Genomic DNA, 21,532 nt, shown 5'->3' on the forward strand with positions numbered 1-21,532 from the left:
CGGTGTCCCAAGCTGCGTCCTACATGAGCTTCAAGAAGAGCTAAAACCTCATATTAGATTACTGTTCAATCTCAGCCTTACTACAGGATATGTACCCAAGGAATGGCGTACAGCAACATTGGTCCCACTCCACAAAGGTGGTGCCTCAACGGACCCTGGAAACTATCGCCCCATAAGCCTGACTAGCCTGGTCTGCAAAGCTATGGAGCGGATCATCATGGAACTCATAAACAAAGACATTGGGGAGCTACAGATGCTAGATCCTACACAATTCAGCTTTATTAAGGGCAGATCCTGCCTCTTGAACCTGGTAGACTTCTTCAAAACAGTCACCAAGGCCATAGATGAAGGGAAGGTAGTCCACACAGCCTACCTGGACCTCGCAAAAGCCTTCGACACCATACCCCACTCTGGCATCATAGATAAGCTCTCCAGCCTAAATATCAACCCCTATGTCATAAGATGGGTTGCAAACTGGCTCAAGGACAGAACTCAAATGTTCAGAATTGCGGGAGCCATGTCAGACTCTAAATCTGTTACAAGTGGTATCCCAAAGGGCTCAGTCCTGGGACCGCTCTTGTTCGGTATATATTTTTCAGAGGTACAGGCCAACACGGGAGGACTATGGCTGACCAAGTTCGCAGATGACTGCAAACTGGGTGCCATAACCGACTCTCCAGCTGACACAGGCATCCTCCAGAAGGGTTTCACAGAGACATACAACTGGTGCCAAAGCCATGGCCTAAAACTAAATGGCAAGAAGTGTATAGTCATCCCCTTTGGGAAAAACAAAGTGCCCGCAAACTACCACATAGGCGGTAACCCATTAAGTACAGAGGAAGTAATTAGGGACCTAGGAACCCATGTTGATAGTAATCTCTCCTTTGACAACCCCGTTGCCAAAGTGGTTAGAAAGACCTTCTATATAGCCCATCTTATCATGAAAGGGTTCACATCTAGATCAAGGGAGGTCATTGTGCCCCTTTACTCATCTCTCATCAGGCCCATAATTGAATACAATGCCAAGTTTGGGATGTACCTTACCCGACACCTGCAGCAACTGGAAAGACCACAAAAGTACCTCACCAAAAGGATCAAGGGTCTCAAACAGATGACCTATACTGCCAGGTTAAAGAAACTCCAGCTCTACTCAGTTGCAACCACCTGCTTAGAGGCGATCTGTGCCTGACGTATAAAGCCATGTCCAACCCAGAATTAATGGACATGCTCCACCTCAAAAAATCCAAATCCACTAGAGCTACATGCTTAAGGGACTTGAATCTCAACACAGAAATTGATAGGACATGCTGGAGAGACAGATTTGTGACCCAGAGGCTCCCAGCACTCTGGAATAGAATCCCAGTCCATATCAGACAGAGCCCCTCGCTGACTCTCTTCAAGAGAAATCTTGACGAGTGGATGGGAGATCGTAGTTTCACCCCAGGGATCACTTCTGTGTCACTACTAGACAGAGGCACAGTAAACTAACCTAAAAAGGGCACAGTAAAACCCATTTTTAAGGGGTGGTGAAAGCCAAACACACTCTGGCTAGTCTGATAAATGCCCTAGGGCATATAGCCTAGTATCATCCTATGAACCTATGAACCTATATTATATTATATTATACCCATAAATATGTTTTGCTGGTAGAAGACATACCAGTCTAATGGAAGACGTGTATCACACGGTTTATTAATCAGCAGTGTAGATAATGATTGCCCTCTCCTCAGGTAATCCACTGTCCATAAATATAATAAATAAATAAATAAATAAATAAATGCCAGACACAAGAGCTTAATGTTTAATGTGGATGTATTACTTAAATAATGAAGAAAACAGTGCAAATACAGATTAAAATATACAGTACATGTGTTGGCACACATACATGTGGGAGGAAGAAAATAAAAGGCAAAAAAATAGACAGGATGCATACAGAAACATCTACGCTTCATATACCCAAGTACCTGAATAGAGCCTGCTACAGAAATAATAGCCCTAACTATTATAAATTAATCATTAGTACTCACATCTAGTTGTACCACAAAGAAAACTTGTGTCAGTATCTAGCTTCATTATCTCTTGCATCACATGGCATACATAGTTATATAGAATGTGTTTTCTCTAGCCTCCAGTGCTCATCACATGACATTACTTTTCTAAAACGAGAGGAAAACCAGTTGCAAAACCAGTTTTACTTGCCATAGTCACTTACTAATACACATTCAAGTATATTCCTTCTCTTTGAAGACACCTCAGTATTTTAATGATATGAAAGCCTTTTAGTCCATTAGTAGTTATGGCAATCACCTCCAGCAGAAGGACAATTCTTATTCTTTCATCTTTGTGCTACTTTAACAAGAGGATACAGCAAGTTTGGAGATCCAACACACTTCAAAAGACATTCCCTGTTGTTTTATATTCAAAAAGGCAAAAGTCACCCATTTTTAAGCCACAAGACAAACACACTGATTGCAGATGAGCAAGAGAGAACAGAAAAAATATATCTTAGCCTGACATTCCACTAGGCATTATTGGTGGAAAGGCAAGGCAATAATATTTCATGGGAATACGGGTCTGTTTTGTTGTTTTTTTTTTGTTTGTTTGTTTTTTTTTTTGCTTTAAATAGAGAATAAGAGAATAGGAGGATGAGTGAAAGTGAAATCAACATAGGAAAGAAGGTAGGACAGTATGTAGGAGCAAACAGGCACACAGAAAAACATAGACAAATGGGTGTAAGTGCATGCATGAGGATGTGGAAACATGGTATACTCATAGACAAACACAGGATAGAATGATGATGTTGGGGAGAGTTGAGCAATCCACAGGCTATGAGACACAATACAAATGGATGGAAGGGAAAACACCTGGCTTTGGATAAAATGGGTTACAAGCAGCAATGTTCTGTCTCCTGCTCTGGCCAAGAGAAATATTGCTATGCTAGATCAGGCCATGGTTGATAGCATGGGCAAAATCTTCTATCTGTTTATGGAGCCTCCAGATCCAAGCCATATTCTTGTCCACTGCTTTCTCCACCATAGCCTTCTCCATCTGTTCTGGCTGGATCACTTCAGGCAGTGGTGTTGAGCTACTTGCCAGTGAAATGCCAGGATTCTACCTCTGGTAAGGGTCTTCATGACATTAATGCTGCTCAGGAACAACCTTAGCAAGGATGAGCTGTGGTGGAAGTGTCTGCAGAACAAATTTGTCATCCAGACCTGTTTTGAGGGTACAGAATGGGAAATTGTCATAAATGTATGTATCCTAACACTGGGCTGAATATTTAAAATGAAGTTTATCGTTTGTGAGATGGGTTTACTATGGATGGCCACTATCCTCTCTTGCTTCATGCTGTAAGTGACAAGATTACTGTATCATTCTGCTTGTGCTGGAAGTGAAGTGTGACAGGTGCAAAGTATGATGCACCTGTCACACTTTCAGCACAAACAGAATGAGGCTGTATCAGTTTACTATGGCAGGTATAAAGTGAGATGCCAGAAAAACAGGGTACAAGTCACAGTCCCAAACATTAGCTGCATGACAGGCAGTTGGTAAGTGTGTGTGTGTGTGTGTGTGTGTGTGTGTGTGTGTGTGTGTGTGTGTGTGTGTGTGTGTGTGTGTGTGTGTGCGTGTGTGTGTGTGTGTGTGTGTGTGTCTCCTGTCCATATATTAACATACTTACATAGAAAAATGATGCTTTTATGTATCAGGACTCACCAGGTAGTGTGCAGGCATCCTGAGATAGTGGAGTATAACCCCAGGCCATAATGTATCTCACCCCATCGGAGCCCATATCAGTTTTAATTCTCATGCTATACCTTCACCATCCCCTGATACTAAAACTGCATACATTAACCCAAACATACTTTCTAAAAAATTGATACTACTGTCCACTTAGTATACCATTTGTGACAATACTGTCTAATCTATGCTTTCCATGCATGGAGCTCTGGTTCTGCATGGCAGCATATCAGTGCATGCACTGTTCCCCTGTCCTGGAAATGTACACACCTGAGGTTAGCACATACATCAGTTATACTGGGAATCTACTTTCTTAGATGCACCATCTCAGGGGCCCCGTAGGTACTCCCAGATCTGGTCTTGGAGGAGATAAAGCATGACATTTTTCTTCTTCTTCACTCCAGAGCAAATGCTGTCTGATAAGCTTTTGTAGAAACTGTCATTGTCTAATGAATCTCCTCAAAAAAATGAGATCGCTTTCTCAATGATCAGAATGGTAACCTCTGAGCCATACTCACAACGCGATGTTTGAATCATGGTTAGCTCAAAATTTACCCACTAACCACAATGAGCATATTCATGCAGGTCACCAGCATGAGCTGGTAATACAATGTACCAGAGGTGAGCAAAGGGCGGCAAACTAAGTCACAGATACTCAACACCAAAATTAAGTGATTCATACATCTTTGTGCAACTTGTCCTAATTTACCTATGTGTTGTGTAAACGGGTATAAAAACTACATAATAATAAAGGTGTGCCTTCCTTTTATATACTTAGTAATACAAATCTGTGAAGCTATATTGGAGGTCTGAGCAACAGTTTTAGAAGAAACTGCAACACTTTCTGGACCATAGGCGGCTCTGAGAAGATAAACGGATGCATTTGTAAGGTGTTTTTATCTATTTTCCTAAAGATGTGCACCTTGAGTGGAAACTCATATTATAAAAGACTAGCAATATGAGCATGTGTAGCTGTAAGTCTATATTGTACGTAGAATACACTAGTAACAAGGTACCCACAGTGCCAGGGCAATTGTTACTGTATATTCCTATTGCTGCTTAAAATGAGGGTATGAACTGCTAATCTGTATAGCAGCTTACAGTGGTGGTGTGGCATTCCTATGATTATACATGTGTAGCCTTCCCACTATATTCAACAGAGGCCATCCCACCAGTGTTTAACTGTTGTCCCCTAATGTTGGCAACAGGGATGACTGCCTCTCCATGTACATACCTACTGGTCAAAAAAAAATGGATAAACATTGTGAGGGAGGGACAAATGGAGGACAGAGTGATAATGTACCAATGTGTGGATATTCCCATATATGTTCTTACAGCCATCATGCAGTATATCCCCATAGCTGTCACTGTGACGATAGTAGAGTATAACTAAGTAACCCCTTTGTCTGCACCTCCCTTTCTAGCAGTTCATTTAGTGTGTAAGTCCATAGCTGTGTGTCATATGTTCATGGATATCTACATATCTAGAGGGTGAGGTGGACATCAGAGGCTGGACATGATGTCCTCCTTGCAAATGTTTAAAACGCATGTACCTTTTAGGGAGTTGATGCAAATAGCTGTTCGAATAAGTTTCCTTACGATGGATTTCTGACACAAACTTTCCCAAAGTACAATTCTTTCTTAATTTAACATCCAAATAGGCAATTTCATTAAAATCAATGGTTTGTGTAAACGTTAGAAAAGTTGTTGAATTATTAATAAAATTCATAAAATCTTCAATTAATTCTACTGGTCTATCCCAAAAAATAAAACTATCATCTAAAAATCTAACGTACATTTTACAATACTTATAAAATTGTGACTTAAAAATAATATTCTTCTCCTACTGTAACATAACCATGTTAGCATACGAGCCACCACAAGGGGATCCCATTGCAACACCTACTACCCGAATTAAAAATTCATTATTAAAATAAATACAATTGTTTCTCAAAACAAGATCAATTAATTGTTCATAAACATTGATTTTAGGTTGGGGCACTCCTTTCTCAAATAAATAATCACATACCCACTCCACCCCAATGTTATGTGGTATCGAGATGTAGAGATCCTTTACGTCAATAGTAATAAAAAAGCCATTCTCATTAAAATCTAGGTTGTTAATTCTTTGTAAAAAATCCAATGAGTCTTTACATATATTTCTTTCTTCAGCAATGAAACCTTTCAAGGAGATATCTAAAACTTTGGCTATAGGGTATGTAATTGAACCACGTGCATTAACTATAGGACGCATAGGTGGATCATTCATACTTTCATGTATTTTGGGTAAGCCAAAAATAGACGGAATTATAGGGTGACGTACAGATAGAAAATTATACTCATCCAAAGACAAAGACCCCCTCAATGAATAAGTCATTCAACTCATTTCTGATTTTCTTATATGTACCATTGAGTTCATTCAATGAAATCTTCCTGTATGTATCACCCAATAATATCTTGTTCATTCTTTCATTATAATCACATAAGTCCATAATAACAATTCCACCACCTTTATCAGGTTTTAAAACTCTTACATCCCTATTGGATTTAAATTTATGCAAACCATCTAGTTCATCTTCACTTAAATTTAAAGAATGTGAGTTTTTTCAACATTCCTTATATCAACCTCACAAATCTTATCAAATATTGCTAACATAGGATGTAAGGGCGGATTGTATGTACTGGAAATATGTAATGGATTAGATACATATTCCACAGATTTAAATAAAATATTTAAATATAATTTCCTTACAAATTGCCTAAGATCAATTAGTCTTCTTGCAATGTCAAAAATTCTCCTGGGAACAAAGGATAAACCTTTAGATAACAAGTTACAATCAGCAGTGTTAACATACAAGGAAGAAAAATTATACACATTAAAATCACCTGTTGAGTTATGTAAAATAGAACATTTAGTGACCATACGTTCATTTGAAATCAATTCCAACCTCGACGTCCACCCCTCCCTCCCTAGCTCTGATAAGAAGTTTGACCCCCCTGCCCCCTTTTCGAATATGAAGTTGTTTGACCCTGCACATTTTGATTGTTCCTCTCCCTCAATCTCTCCGACCTCCTCAATGGAGGTAAATTCTCCTCGTCTAAAAAAGATGAAGTTTCATTACTGTTCACAGGCACAGTATCATTATAAGCATTAATATTCCAAACCTGCGAACAGGGAGGTTTAGGGTAGGCAGTATTTGTACTATATTGATTCCTGTCTCTCTCTATTTTTTTCATCTTCCTATTCCTAATAGAAACAATTTCCTGTTCAATACTTCTAAACATTCTGTTATAATCAAAAACATTGTTAGCATGTGCAGCATCCTGAGTAATTCTTCTATTTAAATTAGTAGCTTCCTTTATCAATAAAGACAATAAAAGTTCATTCTGCTTAATTACAAGCAGGACCATGGCCCCTATATCTTGAAAGAAATGAAACCCTTTGGCAATTGAGAATGAATGCAACACAATGGCTGTGTTTGAATGAATCTATTTCAATTACTTGTTTTTTAAGAATAAAAGCATTGAATAGATAAATTATACAAATACATGAATATATACACTTTTTACATACTTGTTTTTAATGATGTTTTTATATAATGGGTTGATAAATATGTTATTTATATATATATATATATATATATATATATATATATATATATATATATATTTTTTTTTTTTTAATACGTATTTATAGTTTTAGATTTTTATATAAGCACAATTACTTTATGTATTTTATATATATTTATATATTTGTTTATATATGACTGTATGATGAAATTACATTTTAGATTTTGTACATACAAGTGTATATTTATGGATGATGAGTAATATTCATATTACTTGTACATTATTGTAGAAACTCTTATGACCTACATTCTGTTTATTTGACCCTGCACATTTATATATATATATATATATATATATATATATATATATATATATATATATATATATGTATATATTTATATTTATTCTTTAATCTCATATTTAGTTCATTCACTTATTTTTTCTGCAGTGCATTTGTATTCCTTGTACTGTGGCGCAACATGAGAGTATGACACGGTGTCATTCTTCTCCAGTGTGCACACGGCGAGTTCTGTTCACAGCAGTACACTGTGTACTACACAGATTATTTATGAATTCCAGCTACAGACATTGCCAGGAAGAAAATACCTCCTGTCTGACTTTTTGTATCAAACACTGTCTTTTTTTTCTTTAAAATGAAAATCTAAGTCTAAGTCTGTAAAGGACAGTAGCTACAGAAAACTGCTTTCTGGAAGCCTAATGTTTCTTAGGGTTACCACCTCTTCAGATGTCTAAAGAGGGATATTTTAAGTGGAAATGTGGAATTTTGCAGGGCAAACCATACCCACGACCAGTGGGAAGCTCTGAACTTCAGTGTTTGCCAAAGCAAAAGCTTATTCCTCTAACATTTGAGTTGTTTTTGCTGTTTCACATAATATGTGTTTGTGATGCAAAATAATTGTGTATAACTATTAAAAGTTAGAAAATATTTTTGTCCTAAAATGTCAGAACATTTGCTGTTTGTTAGATTTTTTTCACAGGATACAACTGCCCAAAGAGGGTCTGTCCTGCATAAAGAGGGACAAGTGGCCCGATGTTTCCTTGAGTGTGTTTGTTGAGGCATTTATGAAATCTCTGTATTTCCAGTTTTGAAGCAATAAGAATATGTATTACAATGCTTCTGTTTTTTTTTTTCTTCACAGTAGTAGCATAAAGAAGACCCACCCAGTTGTACCCATTGCAAAGATCGAGGATAAACTGGAGCAGTACACCCATGCTGTCGAGGTACAGTTGTACAACAGTTCAGAACATATTTTTTAAATTTTTTTCCTAGATATTTGTGGAGTAATTATCTACATTATGACTGAGCAAGTTTAGGAGCATTGCAATATATTCCCATTTTTAGTATGTAACCACAGTGTAAGTGGGTATTTTCCTAGGGGACTTTTCAGTATGAAATATTTCCCTTCAGTTTCTTTTTTTCCAGACGAGTAATGAAATGCTTGGAACCTGCTGCCTAGTAATATAGATTCAAAGTTTTGCAAGACTGTCTACATGATCTACCTAAAACTAGGAAGCAGACAGAGACACTGACTGGAATGAAGATTTTTCTCTAACTGTGATAGTTTCTGGAACAAATGGAAATTGTTGATTTACAAATTTGAAGTATCTCTACCCAAAATGTATCGATACACATCCTGCATTCCATCATCAGTTACTTTTATTCTGTCCTTAACCCTCCCCAGTGTCAGTTATAAGCAGAAGTGATGTTACATCCCTGTTATACGTCCTTACAAACCACCATTTAATTAGTCGAGTAGCTGCTATGTCCATGTAAGCGTTAAGTGCTAATTCTGCCACTTGGTGAACATACAAACAGATAAGAATCCAGTTCTGCCTTTTTTTGATTTGCTGTATTTCCTTGTGATAATTTGTACTATGATACTTGTATTTATGTCTATTCTTTTTTATATATGCTCATTATTTATTTATTATTATTTATTATTTACTTGACTTCACCTGTTCTGTGTGTCCAAGTACTGCACGTACTATGTCATTCTAAATTTTTTTATGTTCTATTCAGAAATTCTGCATCTGCTACATTAAAACCTTTCTCCCCTGGGCTTCCATTGAAAATGGACTGTACCCAAAAAATGGGCTGTACCCGGTCAGTTTCTCCCAGACAACAAAGAAATGTACACGCTCACAAGAAAAACATCATAGAAATTACCTTGTTTCATAGGATTAGTCCCTCAGTCAGATTGTTGTAATATTTTCCATTTATGTATGTAATTTTTAAAACCCTTTTGTGCTAGTCAGGGAGAGCTGCTCTGACTTCATTTGCCTTTCTCTCTTCCTTTCTTCCAACTTCCTTTTGTACACCGTGTAGGTACTGTCTGGCCAGAATTACTACTGGATGATTAATTTTCATATTATTATTTTTTTTATTGCCTCTTACTGTAACTTTATCTGATGTTACATTTTTTCTCTCCTTAATTGCTGTAGGGTATTTGAAATGAGACATTAACAATATTCTATATTATTTCAAAGTCTCTTCAAGGCCAAGATTTATTACTAAAATGTAATTTATTTTAATGTATAAATGCATTTATGACTTTTTGAAAATGTATAGCTGCATTCAGCATTAATTTCCTTCCAGACAAATCTTGTTGTTAGGCATCTTTAATGTTCAGGCTATTTTTTATTTTTGGCAGACTGTTTCAATATACATCAGCAAATGGCTAGAAATCTTCACTTTAGTTGAAATTCCATTTGGAAAATTAAGTTATTTAGAGACTGTAAATGTTTAAAGCATCATAACATGGTTTACTTAGAAATCTAACTGCAGGTCACTCTTGTCAGAAGCACATGTGCATGAATTTATACTAAGGTTAGCTGTGGAGAACCATTGAGAAACTTGGCCTCATCATCCATGTTGTGATAAAAATAGATCTGAACCCTCCACAGAGGAGATCTTTAGCATTAATGCCAGGCATGACTTTATGTTTGCTTATCCAGTTTTCATGGTTTGCTTAAAAGGTATTCAGAAAGGTACTCTTTTTGGTATGCAAAGGTGAGAGATATGTTTGAGAAGAAACCTATGACACCAAAAGATCTTGCTAATCTTGAAATGAAGGGTTAATGCATTTGGAATTGGTATTAGGCTATTTGATCTATGAAAGTAAAGCAGAAAAGTATATTAGCAACTGTATTGTGCCATATAGACTTCAGGCAAACATGATATGCTGTAGCAAAGCATTATTTGCATCTGGGCTTGTTATACTACCGATTAACGTTTCAGAAAGGTGAAGAAATTGCAAGATTTTTGTTATTACGAAGTTTAATTGGGTGCACAGAAGAACACTGGTCAAAAAATCAAATGGTTCCACTTCTAAATGTAACCTGTGTAACCTTTAACTAACATTTGTATCATGATACTTCAAACCGGTCCAGAATTTACACATTTCATTCAGCTGCTGCCATTGGTTTGATTTTTATCTTGCTAAAATAAAGGTGTGCCACTACAGATTCCTGAAAATGTCACATTTTTGGAGCATATAGTAGGTGGGAGTGCTTCATACCACTTTTCTCTTACCGACATGATTCCATCACCATGTTTCCCTTTGGCCAGTTGCAGTCACCATCTCCAGTTTTGTTCAAATGGCATTGGTCCAAATTGCAGGGAACCTGCACACATGCCTTTTTTTCCTGTGGATCAGTAAAACCAAACTAATGTTGTTGGGCATCAGACACACACAAAATCAGAAGGAGTGACCATACATTAAGCAGCTGAACTGTGGAACAGGGAACATGCATCACAGAGTTAAACACTGTACAAGCCAAAATCTGGGTCTTACTGTAAACATGTCATTGAGCCATCTTTGGGCAGTAGATAACACACAGTCCTACATATATGTCAATCTGTATGTTGAGATATGACATACAGTGCCACAGATCTTGTCAGTATATAGGTTAATTTGTGGCACACAGTGCCACAAATCTGTCAATATGTAGGTTGTAATATGACAGATCAAGGAAAAGTAAGTCAGCATGAGATGACCTTCATTCATTCATTTTATTTAGGGCGCTATTATGATCTCGTCTAAGGCCATGTCATTGCCTCTGTCATGACAGAATGCTGACTAGAAGCCCAAGATCAAATGGTCATTGCTCGCGTGTTATGAAAGCTGTTTGCGCCCTGTTCTTTCTAGAACCTTTGTTATATATTAGAGAGACCTGTTGACTAATAGATATACTGTTGTGGAGGTATAAGCACCTTTGTGTGGATGGGCATTAAGTGCTTATGTCAAGGGCCACACTGGTACAGTATTTTGCTGTTACATGGAGGCACTTAGGTGAGATACCACCTACCAAAAGTGATCCTGGCCATCATCATTTCAGAATTAGTTTCTTCATGAAATTCACAGAGAATTCCTTTCATTCAAATTGCTTTCAGTGGGAAATAATTACATAGAGTTATACCTGACTGACACGTGTGGCTGAAGGTCCCACAGGGAATGACTTAGAATAACTCCTTGAATAACAAAATATAAGGTCTTTAGTGGCCCCCAGTATGATGTCAGGTTTGCTAAACCACTCATATTTGGTATAAATTTTTGAAATAATTTAGTTTTCCTTCTCTCATGAGTGAGATGCATTTGTTGATAGTTATGAATAGTTTACGTGTAAAACATCCTGTCTTCCATGGCTTGTTTTACAGTAGAAACAATCCAAGTAGGATTCTTGTCTTTAGCTTTTATCAAAGTCACCCCAGTCTATTGCCTTTCATCCTTGTCTTGAAGGTACAAGTTCAGATCAGCTGTTCCATTTTTGTTGACACTCAGCATAGTTCAAAACATTCACAGAGGAGACAGCAATAATATGGACCATACGGCTGGGAATTAGGTCCTCTGAATCCTTCAAAGAAAGACAATACAGCACCTTGCCAAAGCTCAACAATCCACCATACCTTAACTTTTAAATACTTTAAGATCATAATTGGTTTAGCAATTTTGTTGGTTGCAAAGCCAAGAAGTATGTGCCGGGTCTTATTAGAGGCATAGCTGAGTTTATGTATGATTAAAGAGCTCTGTAAACATAACTCTTTCTTGATAAAAATCATTAGCCATCCTTTACTAAAAAAAGCTTCCTTCTAAAGAGATGACCTAAGAGTAGACCTTGAATGAGTTAAAAAAGCCAAAGTCTCCTCCTCATCTGGGTTCAGTAAAAGTATTAGATTTGTGTTTTATCATTATTTTATTTGAGTGAAGACTACAGATCAAGTCTGTTTCAATCCCTTTTTTGATGTAGCACAAGTCAAGGTGAATAAAAGATATGTCACATTCATTCACACTTTTGTGACACTAGAAACAAATCAAATTGTTTCCTAGTTTGTTTTGAAGGAGCCCAAGGAAAAAGTAGGTGATGCAGTAGGTGAAGACATTCAAGACACTGCAGTAGGTGAATCAGTAATTTCCTATTACAATGCAGGTGCTCTGGAGTCATTTAGCTAAGCAGTTATTACTATTCCATACTTAGAGATACTAATCTTTGTTTTTCAACCAATGAGATGAAAAATCAGCTGCATACTCTTTCAACAGTTACGCAGTTGTAATTAAGGTACTGGACGTCAGGAATTCAGACACCAAGAACAAAAGTAGATTTGTTTATATACTGCAAGGGCCTAGGCAATGCAAGCATTTAAATCATATCATTAGAGAAGTCCACCAAAGCAGAAGTATTTATCAGAGAAATAACATTTACTGACTTGAGAAGAGACCTGTCCAAACTTCCTGTGAAAGCACCTCTCAAACAATCACTCAGCTGTTCAGACTGAATATAAAGCACACACTTATACCAGTATCAGTATCTTAAGTAATCTCTATCATCTGTATCTTTTGTTATTAGTCAGTCTGTTTTTTTTTTGTATACTTTTGAAAATATATTAATCATGGCATTAAGTTCTCTTCCTGTCTCATATGGAGTTATGTAAGCCATCTCAAACAATTTTGTCAAATGTCTAGCGCTTTCTCTAACCACTGTGTCAGTGTTTTCACGGTAGATTTGTTTGATTTACCTACATTTTATATATCCAATACACTTTTGCTATGTTTCTGTAACAGGAGTGATGCATGACTTGCTATCACAGCACTCTTGGAAGGGAGACAGCCAGGGGCCTGGGAGTAGTACCAGACAGACAGACAATAAGAGGGGCCTGGGATTTACCTGCATAGTGGTGTTGGAGAATTTGACCCTCGCCTGAATGCAGGATACAAAATTCCACTTCTAATCTGTATTTTCAAATATGAGTAAAATTAAGACTATTGACATATATTACTGTAAAGTGACAAGACTATGTTCCCACTAAAAACGAGGCACTACTGTACCTAGGATGGGAAGTTTTGGGTATATTATGTGATAAAGGTAAAAAAAATAAACCAACAGCAGCAGGTGTAAATGTGGATAAGGGATGTTACTTTCCCAGTAACCTTATACCATTGTCAGTCAATAATATTTTAATTATTTAACACCACTGTGCTGGATGCTTGCTGCCTTCAATAAGACGTTTTTCTGTTCTTTTGTAGACTTCCAGCAAAGGAATGAAGCACACAAGTATGGATATACCCTCAGTAATTGAACCAGTAGCAGCAAAGAAGAACCTGTTTGAAACTCCAGATGCATTAGCTAATGTGCCCAAAGCTTCACCTTGCAAGGTAAGGGCTTTTAACACCTAAAGGCAAAAAGCACAAAATGTAGTGCAAAAACATGAGTGAACACTGTACATTTATCCAAAAAGGACAGAATTTCTTGTAATCTAAATGCAAGAAGTGAGTAAAGCTATTACATTGAAGAAGAAAGAACCCCATGGAGTGGTTGGAATAATAATTAAGATCTTTACCTCACAGATGCAAAGTACCGGGTTTAGCAGATACAAAGTACAGAGTTTGATTATAACTATTGGTTATTGACAAGGCTTGTAGTGGTCTGTAAACTGATAACCTAATATTTACATATAACAAAGGAATGATGTTTTTCATTCTACATGTAGTTTGTTTTCTAAATACATTATATTAGTATAATTTCATTGATGGCATAAACTGAAGAAAAGAGGAAGCAATTGAGTCCTTTGAATTACATCCAAATGTGGAATAGTTGTGGACATGTTAAGCATTAATTGCAACTCAGAAACTGCTGAACTGCACATTTGCTTGTGATTTCACCAGCCCTCATGGATAAAAGACCCAATCAGCTGATTTTTCGGAGTCTGAAATGAAATGATCAGTTTGCTGCTCCATTCATGTGAGATAAGCCTTACAATTTTACAGAGCAATTGCAACCCCTAAAACAACTTCAGAACAGAAATTAAGACCATACTTGTTTTATGTGTGTATTCATTTAATATCACACTAGATGGATGGGTCTTCTCTGGAAAACTGAGCCATGTATAATTTCAGAGAATACCAATGACATTCACTCCATGGTGGTGGTGCTGCGGTAGCGTTGTCGCCTCACAGTAAGATGCTGACCTGTTCGACTCTCAGCTAGAGCGTCTACTGAGTGGAGACATGGGTGAATGGGCATACCTTCGTTGAAGGTTGTGCGTTAGGGCTGGCAACTCAGCATGTAAAAATCAACTGCCAATCATTAGCGGACTGGAGTTCCGCTGTGGCGACCCCTAACTGGGAAAAGCTGAAAGACACAACAACAACCAATGACATTCACTAGTAATAAGGGCTGAGTAATAGAAGTACACTAGTGAATACAGTGTCTTGCATTCAACATCAATGAGTTTATAAAAACATTGCTCGTAATTTTATAATATGTATTTTTGAGTGATGTAGAATAGAATATATGGCAGGATGTTGCAGTTGTTATGTAAAATGCATTTTGAAACTTTTTGTAGCAATGTGGCATGATGTTTCATTGGTGAATGTTCAGACTCACAGCTCTGGGATTCAATCCCAGTCTTCACTTACTGTCCACATGAAGTTTGCTTCTTCTTATACCCACACGTTTTTTAACTCTGTGCTACACTTTTCTTTCATATTCTAAACACATACTGTTTAGGGCAATGTAAACTTGTCTGTCATTGTTGTATTTGTCCTTGTTCCTGTGGTTGAAGACTATCCATATTTAAACAGTTAACTTACCTGGTTAATGATTAAAGTAAATTCATTTAAATTCTGATTATCTGCTAAAGCATTACATCAGTTACTATTTTCATAGAATTAACCTCCTTTGGATCAAACATTTCAGACATATTCAAGTGAATACTATCACTATCATATACAGAATATTAGTATGTTTAGTCAGACAGGCTTGATTAATAAAAAATGTTGAACAAGTGTAAACAAGAGTTATCATACTTAATTTGTGATATTCATAACTGACCACGTTGATAACACATTTGTGTGTGACACAGTTTGTCCTTAGTGGCAGCTGTATTACAGAAAAGTCTCTTTTCCCTTAAATAAGTTCTGATTTTTTACCTTATATTGGGATTATAGACTGCATCTATAAAATACAATACACTGAGACCAAAACTGTTGTTACCTTGTACACCTTTAAAGCCTTTAGCTTCTTTTCATAATTTACTCCCGAGACCTTGCATGATCATAACAATAAAGTTAATTAAGTAGAAACTAAATAAACATGTTTTCTTACTGTTTAAATATCTAGATATTTAAGCTGCCCTTATTTAAAATGCCCCAAATATCTTTAGCTGCTAAGCTGAGGCCCCTAAACATGAGTGAAAGGTTGTAAATGAGGTCTAGTTGAGGACCAGTACAGGTGTAATGAGAGCTAACCAAGCCACACTCCATGTATCTCTACGCTCCTATCCATCTTATCACACTGTGTGTCCTGCTTTGTGATGCACTCAATTGTGTTTGTTGCTTAAACTGTTTTCTTCAGGTGATTCCAAGTTCTGCTTCTGAGATAAAGAAGCAGTGTCTGAGTTTGTGAAGTTTGCTTCCAAGCACAATGCTGCTATTCCATCTTCTTACATCCATTCAGCTTTCTAGCTTTAATCATAGGTGGTTACTAGGCGTACAGACTAGGAAACCATTGAATATATTAGCCCAACTGCCCAGGGTCATTGTCCAGTTAAATGACTTGTTCAGAGTCACACAGCAGGCAAATGATGACTGTGGAAGTCAAACCCTGAGTAAGAGGAAGCAGCTCTTCAATGGCACAAAGTCTGAATCTTCCGTATTAACCACCAGACGTTTTGGATAGCATACTGTATGACTTAATGATCCTTAGGGAGAGGTTTATAACCCAGCTCCTCCCAAAGATCTGGAGAAACTTTTCCTGCATGTTAAACAGTATGACTCAGTATCTTCCTTTAAACATAAACTACTTGAGTGGATGGACATCCACAAATTTACTCCAGAATTGACTGATATGGCCCCCTGGAGAAAGGAGGTGCTGTCTGTGGGGGTACTGGTAAATGCCAAATGGTCATGAGACCAAGTGGCCCTGTATATTATGAATCTGAGTCTTTGGTATCTTCTGCAGTTCTAAGTTTGCTACAATGTTTCTGTCAAAGATGCAGCTAAGTCTGTTCATTGCTTAATCAGCTCTGTACACTTTTATGAGCATCTCTCAGCATCATTATGGCCAACTTTTGGACAGTTGTGTATATTTTTCAGATGTTAGGTGGGTGATAAAGATGGTTCCCTTTTGAAATCTTGTGGCTGTGAAGTGCAGTATATTTCCACAAAAGAGTAGCAAGAATGTAGTTAACTATAGACGTTTTCATAAGGTACCACTGTCGCGATAAAGTTATGGGCATAATAAGGACTCACCAGTTCATTCTTCTAAGGCAGAAATCTTCAGAATAACAAGCAGTGTGGATTCACATAAAACATAAAGCTGGCAGCTCTAATTTAGCATTACAACACAACTAGGCAGAGAAATTGCTGCAGATGTCATCTGTCTAGATCTCAGACATTGTTCTACAGACAACTGTGAGAAAACGTGCAAGGGCTGCAAAGATTGAGCAGAAGTTTGTTGATATAACAAAATGCAAGGTTTTAGTGAAAGGAAGTTTGAAACATATCAGGGGGTGAATCTTCAGTCCAGGTCTCTGCGATTGATGTTTTAGTTTATCTAAAGGTACGCGCACACGCAGACACACACACACACACACACACACACACACACACACACACACACACACACACACACACACACACTCGCACACGCACACGCACACAGACACACACACACACACACACACACACACACACACACACACACACACACACACACACACACAAAAACAGCCTCTTCTCAGAGAAAAGCTTATTGAATCAGTAGTGGGGGATGTTCAACAGAATAATTTGAAAAGATTAAATAGGTTGAGAGAAATCTTGAGAGTTCAGGATTATTTAATGAAAAGGTGAAAATTCTATACTTGATGTGTCCATTTCATTGGAGGCCAAAGCCTACCCCAGCAAGCAGCTGCTGTAATTTGAGAAACGGTCTATATGGCACATTAATCCATTGTATGGCATACTCTCAGAGCAGTAGCTAGGTAAACTGGTGCCCTGGTGAAACTGGTGACCACGGCAGAAGTCCACATGGACTGATTTCCTATGCCTTATCGAGTTTAAACCAGAAGAGGTGCCAAATGGTTGAGTTCAACTCTGCAAAGCTGAACTCCCAGATTGCCATTTTCCATAGGAAATTTCTGCCATTATTTCTAAGTATGTATTGGTAGTGTTTCCTTTGTTTTCGGCAAATGTTTCTCTTCATCTTTGGTTTAGATAAGAGTGCAGCGCAGGTATTGCAGAAGAGTTGTCTCCTTCTGGAAAATGTTTTTTTCCCGTTTGGGTGAGGAAATGCTTTATTTTTATTATTTTATTTGTGTTTGTTAACTGGAGTAGAGTACTGATCTCCACTGATCTTTTTCAAACTCAGACCAAAAGTGCTGTCTGCTTAAGTGACTTGCCTAAAGTCACACAGTTAAGCTAAGGAGTCAAAGCGAATGTTTTCATTCAGATGTAGCTCCATGTGCCATAGTAGAAGCTACATGGACACAGGGAGGATGCTTAAGTACCACACATAAGATATCCCAGCAAAGAATTCATCTGAAGGAACCAAGTCCTTTCAGACAACAGTGGTGATCACTGTCCTTCTTGCAGAATTTTGTACTTAAGATATAGTAATTTATTAGCATGCAGTATCACTGAAAGAGAGAACAGCAGTAAATCAATTATGTAATTAAGCAAGAAAAAGATCTGTGAGTACTTACTTAGTTAGACTATTGAAAAATGTCTGTAGTAGTGATAAACAAAACATTAGGATGTATTTGTTCGTGTTTTGATTCAGGAAGCCTTGAAGTTTTGCTTCAGCTGCGCTGCATACCACATTTTGCCAAGGCTAAACTTTGGTATCTGAATAAGTGGGACAAAGGGAATATGATATGATATATGTATATATAGAAGTTCAAGCCACAGTACTGTGAAGAAATTGCCCTAAACTGGAAGGACAAAGTAGAGAGGTTTGCATGCAACTGTCTCAGTGTGAACGGGTAAGGAGTTTGGCACCCAGTACTGTGTGACAACATAATAGGGATGTTGGCACACAGCCAACACAGTTTGAGGACAGAGTAGTGCGGTTGGCACCTACACAGTGTGAGGACAGAGTAGAGAGGCTGGCACACAGCACAGTGTGAGAACACAGTGGTGAGGATGGCACCCAGCACAGTGTGAGGAGAGAGAAGGGAGGCTGGCGCCCAGCATAGTGTGAAGACACAGTAGGGAGGTTGGCACTCAACACAATGTGAGGACATAGAAGGGAGGCTGGCACACAGTCAGTACAGTGTGAGGAGAGAGTAGGGAGGCTGACACCCAGCACAGTGTGGGGACACAGTAGGGAGACTGGCATCCAGCACAGTGTAAGGACATAGTATGAGGACACAGTAGTGATGTTGGCACCCAGGATGTTAAGCACAGACTGACTAGACTACCCCACTCTGACCAATAAAATAAAATTGGTTGAGTTTTTGGGGAATAAAATGTGGAGATAATACACAGAGCTATGGGGCATAATGGAAGATGTAAAGTAACTGAAATCAGAAAAGCTGAGAATGGTGGAATTGTAAAATTGTGAGGAACTGGATGATGTGAAGTGACTGAAAAACCTAGCTTCTATAGAGGATAGCAGTCAGTGGTGATGCTTACAGGCAGTTGGAAGCACTTTTTAACATGTCTACTAGTTAATTGTCAGTAATCTGCAGTGTTTTATCTATTCTGCAGTATTTATTTATTTATTTATTGAAGCTCCACAATTAACAAAGTACAGTCATAAAACTTTAAACAGCTTTTAAAGAAAGACAGTGACAATACTAACATGTATAGTGTAGGCATAGATTAGTATTACAAACATGCATACAATCAAATGAAGGTTTACATGGTTTGCGTGGAAGACATAATTAACATTTGCGATGATTTGTAGAGAACCAAGGTCAAACAAATCAGATTGCTTTAATTAGCATACAGCCAACACAGCTTTTTGATATCTAAGTAATAAGAGTAGATGTTTAGTGAGAGTTTAATGTTAGGGAGAAGTGAATGAAGATAGAAGTAGTAGGTAGGGGGATTAGTTGAGCGATAAAAGATGAAAGAGATTAGTGTGAGACAGTTAGATTTAAGCATATTTTACAAATAGGTGTGAGTGCGTGCATGTGTGTGCCTTCTGTGGAAGGTTGGGCACCGGGCTGGCACCTCGACACTGTAAAACTCCACTGCCAATCATGAGCGGACAGATAATCCACTGTGGCGACCCCTAACCGGGAAAAGCCGGAAGAAGAAGAAGTTGTGGGGAGAGATAAGGTAGGATGAATGAACAAATTTCAGCTAGGTATAAGGGAAAAATGTATGAAGAGGGAAGTGTTAGAAGAATGGAGGTGTTATGGAGGCTAGGAGCGGAGTTGTTAGTGGTTTAGGGAAGCTTAAAGAGGTATGTGTTAGTAAGCAGACTATAGCTAAGATGCTTTTTTATAGGATGAAGATATGTGTAGTAAGGTATGAAGGGTGAAGGAGGTGGTCTGGGATAAATTAAGCCAGTTAGTTGTTGCTTAGGAGAAAGATAAATATGTGAGTTACGGTAGTTGTCTTTCAGTGAAAATTTGAAGGTCTTGAGGGATTCAGTGGCACTAATTTTTGGTGGTAGAGCATGCCACAGTTTAGCAGTGGCATACTAGTAAAGACGGTGTCCAGCTATTTTGGTGGGTTTATGCACTTGTAGAAGTTGTTTGTTACTGGAGCAGAGATTTCTGGGTGGGGTCTAGGGCTGTAAGATAGTTTTTTAAAGCTGGGCAGCTGTTTTGTTTATAGATTATTTTATGAGCTAGACAGAATTGTGCTAAATTCAGATATTGAGGGAATTCTAGCCAGTTTAGTTTTTTGATGGCTAAACAGTGGTGAGTGTGATTTGGTAGGCCAGTTGCAAATTTGGCAGTTTTGTGGTAACATGATTGTAGTTTGTTCTTTAGGGTTGTGTGAAGATTTGTAAGAATAGGGGCTCCATAATGAAGGGAGAGGAGTAGAAGGGTATTAGCTCGTGTAATTTTAGTGGAAGCAGCCATAAAGTGTTTGTGTCTGTGAAGTTTGCCAAGTTTGATATGTGCTTTTTTAATTGAATTAAGTATGTGTTGTTTGAAGATGTTTAGTGTCTATAATGATGCCTAGCAGTTTTGCCTGAGGTACAATTTCAATTTGAGTTTTGTTCTGTGAATATATTTTGAATTCAAATGAGAAAGGTTTTGGAGAGAACAATAGAAGCTTAGTTTTATTTGGGTTAAGCAGTAGTTGTGCTTTGTTTACCCATGTTTTGATAGAGGTTAAAGGCTTCTTGTGTGATTGTTAAGAGATGATGGGGGTTGGCGGATGTAGAAATAATAGTGGAGTCATCAGTGTATTGGATAAGTGTGCTTTAGTGAGAGGCAGAGTGCAGGTTGTTAATGAATATGTTGAAGAGCAGGGGTCCTAAAATGGACCCTTGGGGGACTCCGGTACTGTTTACATGGTATTTGGATAGGCTAGATAGACATCTGACACATTGTTGCCCATCAGTTAAATAGCTGAAGAAACATTTTTCAGTAGATTGGGAGCAACCTAGTGTAGACAGTTGTTGTAATAGTTTAGAATGAGACACTGTATCAAAGGCCTTTGTTAGGTCTAGTAAGATTACAGAAGTAAATTGGCACTTGCCCATAGCTTTGTTTAATGTCTGTGAAGGATAATAATGCTGTGGT

General features: G+C 37.8%; 1 protein-coding gene across 3 annotated transcripts in view; it reads left to right on the plus strand.

The window, feature by feature from the left end:
• The window catches only part of LOC122791600 (non-muscle caldesmon-like), a 1,000,623-nt gene that overhangs the window by 898,916 nt on the left and 80,175 nt on the right, over nucleotides 1-21,532 (plus strand). For all 3 annotated transcript variants that reach the window (XM_044059382.1, XM_044059381.1, XM_044059384.1), the window contains 2 exons: nucleotides 8,469-8,550; nucleotides 13,851-13,979. In XM_044059382.1, the coding sequence (XP_043915317.1) occupies nucleotides 8,469-8,550; nucleotides 13,851-13,979 (211 nt within the window). The remainder of the gene's footprint in view (nucleotides 1-8,468; nucleotides 8,551-13,850; nucleotides 13,980-21,532) is intronic.

The sequence above is a fragment of the Protopterus annectens genome, chromosome 17.part0 (assembly GCF_019279795.1).
Source record: "Protopterus annectens isolate FY-2018-M chromosome 17.part0, PAN1.0, whole genome shotgun sequence".
NCBI classification, from domain to species: domain Eukaryota; kingdom Metazoa; phylum Chordata; order Ceratodontiformes; family Protopteridae; genus Protopterus; species Protopterus annectens.